This window comes from Cricetulus griseus, chromosome 6 (assembly GCF_003668045.3).
Source record: "Cricetulus griseus strain 17A/GY chromosome 6, alternate assembly CriGri-PICRH-1.0, whole genome shotgun sequence".
NCBI lineage: Eukaryota > Metazoa > Chordata > Mammalia > Rodentia > Cricetidae > Cricetulus > Cricetulus griseus.
In genome coordinates this window covers 26558425-26574689 of record NC_048599.1, presented here as the reverse complement: position 1 = coordinate 26574689, position 16265 = coordinate 26558425, and the positions used below count along the sequence as shown (strand labels likewise).

Sequence of the window (16265 nt, the reverse complement as noted above, 5' to 3'; positions counted from 1 at the left end):
CCTCCCAAGTGATCATAGATGGGCGCCACCAGGCCCAGCTGACGCAGTGCTGGGGAAGGAACCCAGGGTTTTATGAATGCTAAGCAAGCACTTACCAACTGAGCCATGTCACTGATGCACTCATGTTTCCCAACACACAGTCTATAATACTGATGCCTGGATCCACAGTGCACTGGCATTCTTACGTCTCTGTCTTGCTCCTAGGCTCTTGGGAGCAGCATTGTTCATAAACGGTGTGAGCCAAAGTGTGGTTCTAATCATGCAAGTGCTCATAGTTTTTAAAAAGTGAAACAGAATTGAAACTAAACTAAGGTGGGGGTTTGATTGGAGTTTGGTGGTGGCTTTTTTTTTTTTTTTTTAAAGACAGGGTTTCTTTGTGTAGCTTGGGAGCCTATCCTGGTACTCACTCTGTAGACCAGGCTGGCCTCGAACTCACATAGATCCACCTGCCTATGCCTCCCAAGTGCTGGGATTAAAGCCCGGCGGTAGTGCCTTTTTGTATAATGCTAGGAATGGGAACCAGGGTCTCATGTATGCTAGACAAAAACATCAATTTTAACAATGTTTTGCAAAGTCAATTGCAGTGATACAATCCTGGTATCCCACTATTATATGAGGCTGAGGCAGGAGAATCAGCTTTGACTACACAGAGGAAGTTCAAGTCCAACCAGGATTAACATAGCTGGACCCTGTTTCCAAAAGGGAAACCTGAGTTTCTTTTACCTAATATATCTTTTATCTAACATATCATTTTAATTTAATAAGTAATTGGTAACACATTACTGTTTTCATGCTAAGACTACCAAGCCAGGTGTGTTTTCCTGAGGGCCACACACCTCTGCACCAACCCTTTCTGAATGCTCAAGCAGCCACTAGTGAAGGAAGTCTCACACAGGGCAGATCTGCTGGTCTGCAGAGACCCCAGGATCCAGGCCCCTGGAGACATTCCAAACTGTAGATAACATATCAGAGCAGGTGACCCAGGCACCAAAACACTTCTGCTGGTGGGCATGGACACCAAGTATACACCGGACCTGAGTGTCAAGCTCTGGGAGTACAAATACCCCTTCAGAGCAGACAGCTCAGTGAAGGCGCAGGGGCTCCCAGAGTAGTCACCAGTCTCCCAGAGTGAGCAGCAGGGCCCAGATGGCTTCACAAAGAATGCCTCAGTCCACCCCCACCCTGGATTCCCCCAATACACACTGGTAAATTACACCCAGAGGAAATGCTCCCAGTATGGAACCCTTGGTCTGTCCTCCCAGGCCCACCACTTTTTATGCTTGCTGTAGGCCAAGCACAAGCAATGAGAAATAAATGCCAATTCCAAGTGCAAAGCTCTAAGCTAGACTCCTCACGACCTGCTACCCCCAACCCCCACGAATCATGTGTCCTGAGAGCAAGCCGCACCACTTCAAGCTACCATGGGTGAGTGATTCATGGGGCAGGGCCCTGCCTAGGAGCTTGTGTGTGGAGTTGGCAGGCCCCTGGCAACCCTTCCTGTCCTCCCGGAAGCTGGGCTAGGGCTGGTGCATCCCAGTCCTTAGGTCAGCGTGATGACGACAATGTGGCCCAGCTACTTCCTGGTTCCTGGGAGAGTCACCCCCAGACAGCTCAGGCCAAGGTGGTACCTGAGTATATGGTCCTACCAGGCCCCTCTTCAGCACAGCAGGGCCACCCTAGCAGAGGAGGGGCTCTGAGTACTGCTGGATGAGGGTAGTCTGCAGATAGCAAGGCTAGAATCTGCCAGATGGCCCCAAGGCCAGGGCTAATCTTCCAGGTCAGGAAGGAAGAGAGGGAGGGGGCAGGGTCTTCCTCCCTCCCCTTCGCTTAGCAGGTGACCCTCACTTGTTGGGGCCCAGAACTTGCCCTGCCCTAGTATCCTTACCAGGAATACTGGGGCCCCAGTAACCTAGACAAGGTCAGGGCAAGATCAAGCCCTGCCTGATTCTGCGATAAAGGAATCCCTCCCAACTGTCTCCTGACTCCTCTTGCCTTTGCAGTCCAGGTCTGGCCCAGCCTAACACTGTGCTGTCTGAAGACCAGCTTGATGGACACTTTCTATGACCCAGGATTGCTGGAACCCTGAGGCAGGGTAAAAGAGAGTTTGTGTTACAGTGGTCAGATGCTTGAGGCCTCAAATCAGGGCAAACAGATGTTGCTTTACAGGGGGAGAAGAGGGCCCAGGCCTGGCTTCCAGTCTCACAAGACATGACCTGAGACAAACAAGATCAAGGGGATGGACAAGACTAAGACCCATAAGCTCTGTTTAAATGCCTTTAATCCCAGCACTTGGGAGGCAGAGGCAGGCAGATCTATGTGAGTTTTAGGCCAGCCTGGTCTACAGAGTAAGTTCCAGAACAGACTCCAAAGCTACAGAGAAACCCTGTCACGAAAAACATAAAACAAAAGTCCGCTATATGCAGCTAGGGATATAGATGGGGTGTAAAATGGTGTCTAGCATGCACAAGGTCCTAGGTTCAATCTCCAGTACTGCTGATTTTTTTTTAAATAAAGATGGGGCTAGAGAGATGGCTCAGAGAGCTCTGACTGCTCTTCAGAGGATCTGGGTTCAATTCCAGCATCCATATAGTAGCCCACGGTCGGACATCTGTACCTCCAGTTCCAAGGGACCCAGCACCTTCTGAATTCCACGGGCACCAGGTTCACAAGTGGCACACAGACATATATACAAGCAAAATACCCATAAATATAAAATAATAGAAAGTAATTTAAAAGAAAGAAAGTGAAGGTAAGAGCCCAGTGTGGAGTTGGACATGGTAGAGCAGGCCTGTAATCCCAGCACTCCGGAGGCCATGAGAAGGACTGAACGAACTGCATAGTGAGACCCCTATATTGAACACAAACCCTTTTAAGGCCATCCCAGGAGGCTGTAGTAGGTACCACTTCTTCCATGTGACAGTAACCAGGGCAGTGTCCAATCATGAGGACTGAAGTCCATAGTGACTTAGCTGTAGGGGCCAGGAGCTTCAAACCTGTGATACGGAACCTGTTGTTCCCTATGAGTAGTGAGCCTAATGAGGGGTGGACAAGGTGGAGGGAAGACCAGAGGCAGCACAGGCCTGACCCCAACTCTCATCCATCCCTTTCTCTACTCGTCACATAACCACTTGCCTAAGTTCTCACTTGCTAGGAGCACCGGGGGTGGCAGCACACAGATGGCATGCTAGCACCTGGTTGCTTCTCCCCGAAAAGCAGTATCACCCCTCGGCTGTCTCCTAAGCCACCAGTGAGCCCGGGAGTGGGGAGTGGGCAGAGGCTGCCTATAGGGAGCAGGGGAAGCCCTGAAAGAATGTGTGCTGTTGACACGGGCACAGCCATGTCAAGGATTCCAAAGTCAAACAGACCCAATGAGAAAACAGCAAAGCCTTGTCCAGGCTAGGTTCAGGGAAGTGGCACAGCCTTCCTCCAGGTCTGAGTGTGAATGCTGACAGAAAATGCTCATCACAGCTTTCTCCCCCTGGATGTTTACAGCCTGAAGACTGCCCCCACCCAGAGACTGCTCCTACCAAGACTAGCTGACCCTGCCTCCTCGTTCAAGCTGTAGACCACAAGCTCTGCCTCCTTGTTGAGCAGTGTGCAGTCACCTCTTTCTCTGTTCACCTCTATACTATAAACACCGCCGCGCTTCCAGGGTGCTGCGGTTTCTCTATCCCAGAGCTCAGGCCACCCAATTCCAGCTTTCTGTCTGTTATCCATCTGTCTTTTCTTCATTCCCTTGCTTCCCTCCTTCAAGTCCAAGTCCCTAGAGCCATGCAAAGATGCACCAGCCATGAGTCAACAGGCAGGGTCTTCATGGACCTGTGGATGGGAGTGGGGCTGGAACTCAGGATGCTAAGGAAAGCTGTGAGAGCTCAGACATCAGCCAGCATCGGGGGAGGGGGGGTCTCCTTGGCGCAGCTGTTTGGCTTTTAAAACAGGGTCTTTGCTATGTAGCTTAAGTTGGTCTCAAACCTGCTATGTAGCCTAGGCTCATAGCCAATTCACCATCCTCCTGCCTCAGCCTCAGCACTGGGGTTACAGGAGTGGACCACTATGACTGGCTCTGGCTTCCTTTCAGAAGCCCCAAGATCCTAAGGGTTAAGGACACCCATCTTCATGTAGGAAGAAGGCTGTGAGCAGAGGCCCATGGGGCCTGAGGAGGCCAAGGAAGCAGGACTGGCCAGGTGGATCTGGTGAAGGCCTCAGAGAATCCGGAGAGGTGGAGGGCCTTTAGTCCACAGTGATCACCCATGCCTCCCTCCACCAAACTCACCCACATAGACCTGAAGGTGGCGTGCCGGTGGGCCAAGAGCCTCACTTCCAGCCCGGCCTATGAGCCTTCCCAATGACCACACACCATCCAGCCCTCAACAGCCCAGTAAAGTGGGCACAGGGTTATTATCCAACCATTGGAGAGGGGAAATGTCTTGCTCATACCACACAAGCAAGTAGCAGAAGCAGGCATTGGACCTGAGAGCTGGTGCCTGATTCTTCCCCCACACCTTCCCTGAGCCCAAGGAAGAGGAGAACCTGGGAGGGCAGCACCCTGAGACATGGGTCTGGCTGGGAGAGGAGGGGCTGCACCATTGTAAATTTTGAACCAGCGTCACTAGACCCCAGCTGCTCATAAGGGGCTGCTCAGATGTCCAGTTGGTATTTCTGGGTGGCAGAAGGCCCCCGCTCAAAAGGCACAGGAGCCAGAGGGAGCCCTTCCCTGGCTCTCATCAGTCCGTGGTCACACAATAGTTATCATTGAACATCTACACATGGCAGAGGCTGGGACAAAGCCTAGGACAAATGGCTCTGGCTGGCTGCTTCCTGTGGTCTGGACAAGCCATTTCCCTATCAGAGCCCTAAGGAACTCAGTGCATAAGGCTGGGGATGGGGCCACAGTAGGCTTGGGTCACTGGGCAGACTGGACAACTTTTACTGCAGCAGAACCAATGACAGGAAAGAGGGGAAGTCACTTCATGAAGAGAAAAAGGTAGCATAGTATGATCCTCCCACCAAAGAGAACGAATGACAGACAAGTAGTCAGAGAAGCACCAGGAAAAGCCCCAATACTGGTAGCTTTTTGTTTCTTTCTTTTCTTCTTGAGCTCCTGCCCCGAATTATCTGCAATGCACAAACTAGGGAAGTGAGGAGAGCATCAGGATCTATCTGTATAGCCATAGCTGCTGCCCTCAGGAAGGTGACAGCCCAGCAGGGCTCCCACTTCTCTGTGCCTGGTGCTCTCCTGCCAGAGCCAAGATTCTTTGGAGACATGGGAGAAGCTGACAACCTTGTATGTCACTTGGTCAGATTGCTGAAAAACCCCTCCCTGACTCCTCCCAGCTTAGTGCTGGGCACCAGGAAGCGGCACTGGCCTGTGGGGAGTATGAGTCCCAACCTAATTGTGGGAAGCCCCCCATGTCCAGCAGGTCCCCAAGGACAGGTCACGGGAGTGCCTCATCTGAGAAGGGAACACATTAGCCCTGAAATCTCAGGCTCCAGTGCTCAGCATAATTCCTGCCAGGCAACCCCCAGCCTGTGCTGGGCGGAAGCAGGACCCTCCACTGTCCCCTGGCGCGAGCTTCCTGTCTGCCCTGCCGGTGGAGGTGGGGATGAGTAATGTCCGTTCCCTGCCCCCATGCATCCCTTCTGGAGGCCAGGCCTCAAGTTTTCCATTCAGGAAGGGGCGCAGTGAGGGGCCTTGTAGAGTCATGGCAGGGGAATAGGAGGAGGAGCAGCCAACAGGGTTAGGACCCTGGCCCTGCATGACTGCCCTTCAGGATACCTCCTGGGTATCCTGACTACCTCCTGGGTGTGCGTGCACACATCTCCATCCACTCATTCGCTCACCCATGCTTTCCCAACACTGCCTTGTGCTGGGTCCTGTCTTATGGCCCCTGGGGTGCTAACAGGAGGAGGAGGAGGAGACACAGGCACTAAACAGAGAATCCCACAGATGGATCATGATAGGGTGATGGGCTTTCAGCTCCAAGGCAATACCAGACCTTAAGGGCTCTGCACAACATCTCAACGGCTTTGGCAACTCCTAGGCCAGAAGCTTTCCCAAGAACACACAGAGCCCTCCCTGACAGACCCAAGAGAAAGCTCAAAGCCAAGACCAGATCTTGGGCTATGCATGGGTAGGAGGAAGAAGGAAGCTGTGTCTGTCATTCAGTGTGTGAAGACCCTTGCACCTCATACAAAGGCCGGCCAAAGCAGAGGAAAGAGGGAGCCTCTGTTGGTGCTGGCCAGACTTCCTCCACCCTTAATTTCCTCCTCTGTGAGATAGGACAAGGTTGATGGCCTGAAACAGGCCTCAAATGCAGACCCAAATAAGAGAGCACTGTGGAAGGAGGCTTGCGGCCACCATCCAAGAACAGGTCCTCAGCAAAGGAGGTGGGGAAAGTACCACAGGAAAGCCTGGGGAGAGAGGGCAGGAGGACAGGAGACAAGTCTAGTGGGGAGAGCTGGCGCGCTCTCCATTCTCTGGGTTCAATGGTCCCGACCACGGGACCTGCCCTACCAAGGCCCAGCCTTCTGCTTTTGTTAAAATTTAAAGAGAGAAGGCGGAAGTGGTGGCATAGGTCTGTGGCCCCAACACTCAGGGCTGAGGGAAGGGGACTCACTAGTTTGAGGCCAGTCTGGGCCATATAGCAAGACCCTATCTCAAAAATCAAACACAAAGATATTTTAAAGGACAACCCTAACTGACTAACCCTAGAGGTATAACCTGTATGAACTGCCTGGCTTCTTGCCACCACTCTGGCTGGTATCACACAGGTAGACGGGGTGGATGTGCTCAGGAGCCCTGCAGTTCTGGCACGCTGGGGTACAGTCTCAGAACAAAGAAGCCAACTTGTCCCCAACAAGGGGGGGGGGGACTCTATTTTCCTGTCTGCCATGCTCAAGGGCAATCTCTATAAATGTCAGCTTGCCTTTTCATTTGGGCCACAAACATTCTGCAGACCCCTGTAACAGGCCAGGCATGCAGCTGGGGGAGCACAGGGCAGGGCGATGGCCAGCACTAACACAGAGCACAATGTACCTTATAGAACTAGGGAGGAGGGGACGTTCAGATGCCTATCCATCCAATGGGCTCCAGGGGATTAAGAGCCAGGTGGGGTTGTGACAGGGGTTGGGGGGTGCGGGGCAGGCGGGCGGGTCCAGGGATAGACACACAAGCATAGTTAGTGCTGGGTGTGGGATGCATTACCAAAGCCACCTGCTGAGTTGTTCCCACCCCTAGTCCTTTAAGAACAGTAAGAGACATTGGCTCACTCACGGGGTGGGGGTGGGGGTGGGGATGGGGGGTGGGGGGTGGGGGGATATGTCAGCTCACAGACTTCAGGCTGTGTTCATGGCCAACCAAAACCCTGTGGGAAATCCTTTGAGTAGACACCTTGGTCACCAGCAAGCCCCAAAGACATGAGAGGTACCAGAGACCAGACCCGATGTCTGGGTTTCCTTATGGCCTATATACCCTCTACACTGGTTCTAGGCTGGCCTCTGGCTAACACATTAGCCTCCAGTCTTTAGAATCAGCCACTGATTCAATAATTAAATTGGTGGCTCACGATCAACACCATCTTCCCTGTTCCTAGCTCTGCTGTTTGCCCTCATAAACACTGGTCCTATCAGCAGGCCAGCCTGCCTATGATACGTCCACTGCCCATAGCCAGGCGGGGCCTGAGATATGTGTGACTGCCCTGCAGGTGACTGCAGGACAGCTAACCAGCCTCTGCTTTCTCATCTGCACTGCATCAGTACCAAGTCCTAGATTGGACATTAAAGCCCCAGTAGACACCCCCAGTTGGCTTGCTGACCTCAATCCACTGCGACTCCAAAGCAGTGTGCTCTTGGACAGTGACCACGGTTCCCAAAGGGTGCAGTGAGGAGCAACAGCACAACCAGACCTTTGGGGGATTGAGACAGCCTTACTACTCCAGACTTTGAAAAAAAAAACAAAAACAAAACAAAAAAACCACCTAGACCTTTCTTGGGAAGAAGGCATAACCCAGGGTGCTTGCTAAGCACTGCTAGCCCAGCTCTTAGTATGCTGTTGGGTGTGGCTCTCAGTCAGCTCAGATGAGGCTGGAGGTCAGCTGCTGGGTTGTCCCAACCCCTGAGCCCCCATGTGGTGGCCCCCATTGGGCCCCACCCCTGTGGGAATGCCATAAGGCAATAGCAGTCTGGAGGCTCACAGCACGAGGGGGTCTTGCTGACCTCACGAGGCATTAAGGCACAAAAAGCCTTTTCTTTCCCAGCAGCCTGGCACCCCACTCCTCACACAGCCACCCCCGGGTCCAGGCCCAGACACTTCCAGCTGCCTGTGTGCTGGACTCTTCCCAGACAAAGCCGGACTCAGGCTGGGAGGGAGGACCAGCGTGTGGGTTCTGCCATGGAGATGAACTTTGACCCAAACTGCAAGGCTCCTACCCCTTATTTACTCTTTAAGGCTCACCCATTTTTTTTTTCTGCAGAGTTAACATTACACCCCTTTTCAACCCTGTACCTCCCTCCCACATTCCAAGCCCTGACCTTTGACCTCTCCTAATTACCAGTCCCTATACCCCAGTTCTCTGAGGCCTAGCTATGGGTTCATCCCTCACTCCTAGTGACCTAGTCCTGGGAACAAGAGCCCTACCAGGGCCTCTGCCTACAAGTGCTACCCACATCCCCAACCTGGTCAGGTCCAGTTGACACAGGGCCCAGAGCCCATTCCCAGGCTTTATATGCAACCATGGAATGGACATCTGACTTCTGACCCTGACTCTCCAACCCCAAGAAAATCCAGACATAGTAGCCCAGTCCATCCTGGTCAGCTACCAACTGCCTGGCCACTGACCAGGTAGCCCTGTCCCAAAGCCAGCCTTCCCCAGGTCACAAGAACAAAGCTTCAGGCCACACACATCCTTGACCTTCCCAGACCTGAATCACGGTGATTCTGACACCCTCATCTGACAAGCCCATGAGCAAAGACAGGAGCAAATAGACAAAAGGCCACCCCCATGGCCAGTGAAGGGCCCTGCATATGAGAGCAACCTTTTCTCTCTGGGGCAGTGGTGCTTGTACAGATGCTGACAAATACCAGCTTTCAAGCACAGCAGGGACTCCCCAGTGTCACCTGGGGCCCACCACCCACAGCACAATGAGCGGCCTCCCTGCCAGCTGCCAAGGGTCACTCACCGTCCTCTTGGCTATGGAGGTTCTGCGGGCTCCGCATCCTCTCCTCCTGGCTGGGGCTCAGGCTGGAGGCCAGGTGGGGGTCAGCTGACATCCATGTGGAGTCATTCATATCAAAATCTTCACTGCTCACAGACGTTTCATCCTGAACAGAGACAAAGAAGGAGGTGTCCAACAAGAGCAGGCGCACACCAAGTCTGGGTGGTCTTTTGGGCAGACAAGAAAGGGTCCCAGAGGGCCCAGGAAGCCCCTGAGACCTTGCAGTGAGGGCTGGATGGCATTCCCCCTGACCTTCTGAAGTGGCTTGGGCTCTGGTTTCTAGTGGAAGCCAGGTTTGAGGGCCCGTGCTGTCTGTAATTGAAGACAATTAAGAGGTCTCATCCTGTGGAGCGGATAGCAGGGCCTGGCTCTTACCCTTGTGAGCCAAGGTTGAAATGAGTGCTGTAAACAAGGGCCACCATTCCCCGACCCAGAGCCTGAGGAAGAGGGCTTACTCTTCACAGTGCCTGCCCTGGGTAGCAGGACACGCTGGGCACGGAGGAGGCCAAGGTGGCAGCCCCCACCAGGCTTGCCGCCAACTCTTGTGGAGCATACATGGAATTCCTTTCTCCCACTCCCCCAGCCCAGAGGACATTTCTGTCTTCCTCCTTCCTAACCTTTGCTGTGCTTCAAAGATATGCTCTTGGGCGGCTTCCAGAGTTGAGCAGGCCAAACCCAGAAGTGTGCAGAAGGAAGGGGGTGGGAAGGGCCAGGGTTCTGATCACACCAAGAGACAGGGAAAGAGGGTGCCAGGGCCTTCCAAACAGCAGCTGGTCTGCCGGGGAGGACAGCACTGGCTCCTATCCCCTGACTGCTGGCTTCAGTGTGCCCTTGGCGAGTCATCTGGGAAGCCCCAGGGTTGGGGCCCCTTTAGTCCAGCCTTCCAGCAGGAAGGAACCCCACCTCCTTCTGATCCAGCCCCTTTCAAGAGCAGCAAGCAACTGGGTTGGGGCTCCGGCTGTGGCTGTAACACATGTGGAGTCCTGACCTTGTGCCCCAACACCTAGCAAGACACAACAGCCTCCGTGGGCCCATGGTAGAGCACCCTTGGAGCCACCCCTACAGGGCCCTCTCACAGACATCTCTTTTATGGTGAGCAAACACACTCTGGTTTGAACTTTCTTCGACTGCTGTCCCCGGGGCAGACACATCTGCTCCAAGTGCTAGGGAACCGGAGGTTGAGCCTGCCTGCCTCCCTCCCTCCCTCCCCCAGCCGTGCCTGCTGGCAGTATTTTCCTGGAATTCACAGCTTCTATGCAGCAATGTGGACCCTCCGTGCTGAGTCCAGAGGACAGGAGCTGAGCGACGGCACTGCAGGTCCAACATGTCCACACTTGGAACCCTGGGGACAGAGCCCAGTGTGTTCTCCCATACAAGTGCTGGTTACATACACTCGTTCTCTGTGCTACCTACTATACACACACACACAAGCTTCCTACAGCGACAACACACACGTGTGTCACACCGACAGGGACATGCATGCTCTATAGGCGCTCGACACAAAAAGTACAACAGGGAAGGGTCTCTTGGAGTTGTAGAGCCGGAACACAGAGTGGAAGACACAGAGCAGGACAGAGCAGAGCGAGGACTCTCCTGTTCCCCTGCTGGCCCCATGGATGGGCTCTGGGAGGCAGAAGCAGGGACTCTTCCCTGGGCCTCTCACAGGCAGGAGAACTCAGAAGCACTGTGGTGAATGTGACTGTTTCCTAGTATTGTTTTTAAAAAAAAAACCAAAAAAAAAAAAAAAAAACCTTTTGAAACAGGAGCTACTTGAGCCGGCCAGGTGGCAGCACAGAAGCAGGAGGATCTCTAAGTTCGAGGCTAGCCTAGTCTATAGAGCTGAGTTCTCTGACAGTTACGGCTACACAGACAAAACTTGTCTCAAAACAAAACAAAGAAAAGAAAGAGGAGCTACCTGTGTAGCCTAGATTGGCCTCCAGTTTGCAGTCCTCCTGCCTCGGCCTCCAGAGTACTACAGTCATTATTCGCACCCACCCATTCACTCCCGTGTTCCCTGGACACCAACCGTGCACCTAGGGTCTTGCTAAGTGCTGGGAATGCAGCTGTGGAGCAGAGCCTGCTCCTGCCCTTCCAGCCCCTCCCCACCCACGGAGCAGACATCACTTGTTGCCCGTGCTCCACAGCTCCTCTTGTAAACAACCTGCCTGTCTGTGCCAACAGCACAAAACTGCTATGGGGGTCTGTCCTGTCACCCAAGAAGGCTCTTGGTCCTTCCAGTAGTAGGGACCAGACTGCCTGTTCTCTCAATTCCTCATGAGGTAGCAAGACTTGTTGAACTGACTAAACTGCCTGGCAGGATGTGGTGTTTTAATGAGGATACTGCATTAATCTGACAATTAAGGGCTCTGGTCCCACTGCGCAGTTCTTGAACAGGGGCCATATGAAAACTGGGACCCTGGCTGGCGGACCAGAGGCTGCATGCTTCCCTTAGTTCCAGCTGCTAGCCATCCCACAAATGGCATAGGGCTGCTCTGGCTTAGACAGCTGAACTGTTCAGGAAAATGGACTCTACCGCACCCTGCCCAGTAGATGGACTGCGTTTCAGACTGACACAGAAATTATCTGGAAAGAAAAAGCATCCAGCACCTCATGCTCCAGACTCCCAGGCTCTGGGAGAAGGGTTTCCGGCTCTCCAGGTCTAGTCACACTGCATCTCACAGACTTGCCCCAACTGTCCAGGGCAACAGAACTAGGGGCAGAGCTGGGGTCTAAATCCAGTCAGTATGCACACAGAGCCGTGAAATGACACTTTCCACCCTTTGATCAAAAGTGCCTCAAAGACCCAAAGGTGGTGGGACACGGTGTGCGCACGGGCGGGCACACACACACACACACACACACACACACACACACACACACACACACACACACACACGCGCGCGCGCAAAGTTTGATGCACATTATTGAACATCTACGTTGTGCAGAGTTGCCCTAGGGCTAAGGAGGGGCTCCTACTCTCAGACTCTATGTAGGGAGAGAAATCAGCTAAAACTTCTGGCCCATTTACAAGTGTGGGAAAGGGCTCTGAGGCCCCCTGAACACCACTGGTTCTCTCCCCCCCAGGGACTTTTCCATAGCCCCCAGGTTTCTGCCATTCTAACTGCCACTTTGTGGAAAGGTGGTTCTCGGAGTTTTGAAAACCCAAACGCTGACTGCTATGGCTTAAAAAAAAAAAAAAAAAAAAAAAAAGATAAATCAAGCCTATTAAACCTAAACTTTTCAGAAAACAACCAGAACTGAGTAAGATGCAGCTGTGTATGTGCCAGACTGACACAACCACCTCCCACATCTACACTTGCAGGACTGACCTGGAGAGAGCCGTCTGTAAGCCCTGCTGCACAGACTGGGCTGTCACCGGGGCCAGGCCAGCCACTACAGAGGAGCAGACTCAAACTCTCCTCACCGATTCACCCCTGAGCCGAGGCTGGTAAGGCAGGCTAATTACACAGGCAATTACCAGAGCACACAGTTCAGACCCATCACCCAAGTCCAGAGGGACCTGTGGGGGGAGGGAGGGAGGAAGAAAGGGAGGCAACCAACCCAGGTCGGGAGATGCCTGAAGCCTGAGGCCTGTCTTAAGACCCCAGGCACTCCCCTGCTCCCCCATGAGGTCACAAGTAGGTCACTTCTTCTTGCTCCTTTCTTAAATATCAGAATATGGGCCACTAATTTCTCCCTTTGTTGAATAACTTCACTGGGATGCTCATTTGAAGTTAAAAGTATGCATACCATGCTTCTAAAATCCCTTTCCTGAGATTCTGTGATTGACCAGGTAGCTGTGGCTAGGTTCCCCTAGCCTAGCCTTTGCCCTTTACACCCTGAAGCCTGTGGCCTTGCCCACCTGGCAATAAAAGTTCATCAGACCATGCACCACGGAGCTTGTGCCATCATGGGCCAACTAACTAACCTTCTGAAAAGGGATACTCTTGTGTTGGCCTGGCAGGGTGAGTAGCACCCAGTCAGTCTTTAGGACACACCCCCAACCTGGGAGTCTTCACTCTGGGCTGGGGCTGGGGTTGGGAGCTGACCAAACCCTTGAGTCTCTTATCTTCAGTCCAAAATTCAGGACCCAGTTCCATTTCTCCCCACCCAGCTAGCCCAGGCCCTTCCCCCTCTGCAGACCTCTGCAGCACCAACCACTGTGCAGCCCAGAGGAGGGGAATTCAGGAGACATATGGAGGAAAGTGGAAGCAGGCCTGTATCCATGGCTATAACTATGGGCAGGTGCTATCAGTAACCTGATTATTTTACAACTGGGGTCAACTTCTCTGGAACTGGGTTCCTGGTGCCTCTGAAGCTGAGCCATTTGCATCTTCCAGGACTCGGAATTCTGGGGCGTGCCTGCTACAGTATTTTCCAGGCCTTTCCTCAGAGCTGTAACTCTATCTCAACCACTCACTTGAGAAAGAAAGGGAGGAGGATTTACCGAGAATTCAGTGCTAGCGAGGCCATAAGGCCTGATCTGGAGCCCTGGGTGTGGGTTTCAGACCGTGGTGGGGGTGGGGATGTTCAAGGATGCTCCTAGGTCAGGCAGGAAACAGACACTCCCGGCTGGCTGCCCTTCCCCCCACCTCCACCCCCCCCCCATTGCCCCCAGGTTTTTGGGCAACTGGAAAGATCACCAGGGTGTGCTGTTGCTCCAGGCCCAGCTCTCAACCTAGCATGTATCCTAGGATGTGGTTGGTGGCTTCTTAGTCCAGTGTTGGGCCCTGGCTTCTGGGTCACCTGTGAGTGAGCCCAGCCAGGTCAGAGAATGCTCAGCCCCTGAGCTGCTTGGGGCGAGCATTATGCACATCACTCAGAATATGCCAAGAAAGTGCTAGACCACATCTGACCCCAGCTTAACTACTTTAGCTCATCAGGCACTTACTAATGGAAACTGAAAAACTCTCAGGATCCAAAGCAAGCAAAGGTTCAGGCCCCTGTTGTGATGGTGTTACATGAAAGAAACAGGAGGGAGATCTGAGTCGGTTCCTGGACACTTGGGGCTTCCAACGCTGTTGTTGAATGCTGTACCCCATCAATGCCCTCCTGGCCACCAGAAGAGCTGGTGAGTCTTTCTGAGACAGAGCACACACAATCCCACTTCTTGCTAACACACTCTTGTGGGAAAAAAGAAGCCAGGAGCCTTCCACCCTGCCAATCATCCACCATACTTGGAGTATTCTCCCCACACACACACACACACTCACACACACACTCACTCACTCACATACCCTCACACTGTGCCTATCAGAGCTATATTCACGTATGTACCCGTGTGCATGCCCCATGTCCTTGTCACAGGGGATGCCCGGATGCTGGAGTGAGCGTTTTCCACACCTTCCCATTAGTGTATGGGCTTTTGTTCCTGAGCAAAGGCGACTGACTGTTTTCCTAGCATTCCTCACTATGAGACCTCACTGATACCCCAGCTCCTGCCATCAATGGGGACCTGAGTTTCTTGGGCAACGAGGGTTCTTCCAGCCAAAAGGATGGCCAGAGGGGAAGCGCTCTGAGCTAACCCTCTCCGGGTCTATCTTTCCAAGAAAAGGACTCAGGCTAGACTAAAAAGTTCTTGAGCAACTCAGGGATGGACCAGCTCCCCATTGCCCCAGGGTGGCTGAAGCCCTGGGGAAGAAGTTCCTCAAAGTCAGCCTTCTCAGCAGGGAGGCAGGCTGGGGTGCTGTTTGCCACTGGTTGGTAGGAAGGTGCTGAATGGGGCAGAGAGCGCAGGAGGAGGTCCTGCCTCGGGGAAACTACTCTAAAGGACAGCCCAGCAGAGGAGACTGGATTGCATTCAAAGACACATTTGGGTTCAAATGGCTTTCCAATGAAAGGGTAATTTACAACCTGGGGTTAAGCTACCCACTGGGGCCTGGGCCATCAATGGGCCTTCCCCACACACACACACCAACCCACAGCTCAGAAGCAGGCATGTTTCAGGGGTCAAAGGACCTGGCTCCACCATCACAGGCTCTGCCCACGGGAGTGAGGAGAGCACCAACACTCTCCCCAGGCCCCAACACTGGTGTGCAGTGGGGGAAGGGGGCTTCCAGCTGATTCTGGGATAAGTAGGGCTTTATCTCAAGGGAGAATCTATTTCAGGCCACAATCCTCAGAAAGAGGGGGAAATCACAGAGTCCAAACACCATTTCAGGTGAAATCAGGAGGTTATTCATCTCCCCTCAGAGCAGACAGAAAGAAAAATCAATGTTTTAGAGGGGGAAAGGGTTCCATTTGAATTAATGGGTTTGTGGCTTCTCCATTGATCTGCGCCTCTTCACACTTTCTTTTTGTGCTTTTGTGTTCTGAGGGAGAGGGGAGGGAGAAGGGAATTGCAGGGAGGGGGCTCTCGGTAAGGAAAAGGACGGTCTAACCTTAACCTTTCTCCGGGAATAATGCTAATTAGTGAGGCTTAATGAGAACTTCCCCCAGGAAGCTCGGCCTGGCAGAGGCGGCCGGACTCCCCGCAAACGCAGCTCGGAGTGAGAGCAGGGTCACTTCTGAACCCAAGAGGCCGGAATAGGAAGGCAAATTGCAATCTCCCTCCATACCCGCCCCCCTCAGTCAGTGTATCCTGCCTGGGAGCCCTAGGTGAAGGGCAGCGAGCAGCAGGAGGGCGGAGGTGTAAATCCACCTTAACCCTTGCGCGCGCTCTCCGCAGGCCCCCGCGCGGTGTGTCCCTTCACCAGCGGTCCCCGAAACCCTTGCTTCTGCTCCGAGGGTGCACACGAGAGGGGCTGTCGGTCCCCTGGTGGAGCGACAGGAGCCTGCCAAAGTGGGCTCAACTGTGCAAACCGCGTCTCAACTCCCCGCGCCGTGGCAAGGAGCCCCTCCCTGCCACTGTACGCTTCCCGTCCCCACATCCCCAAACACAGTCCACTTCCTTTCTCCCGGAGGCAGCGGCCACCGGAGCCCGGCCCCCGCCCCGCTGCCCGCGAACGTCTTCCTCCCGGGGACGCGGTGCGGAGTCCGCTGCAAACGGCGTGGCCGCGGCACAATACCGCGGCGCGGCGCACACAATCACCGCCCCCCAGGACCGGCGGCGC

General features: G+C 53.7%; 1 protein-coding gene across 1 annotated transcript in view; it reads right to left on the bottom strand.

Annotated features, from left to right (window-relative positions):
- Positions 1-16265, bottom strand: part of Nol4l (nucleolar protein 4 like) — a 119038-nt gene that overhangs the window by 15059 nt on the left and 87714 nt on the right. The window contains exon 5 of the mRNA XM_027421460.2: positions 9178-9319. Coding sequence (XP_027277261.1) covers positions 9178-9319 — 142 coding nt within the window. The remainder of the gene's footprint in view (positions 1-9177; positions 9320-16265) is intronic.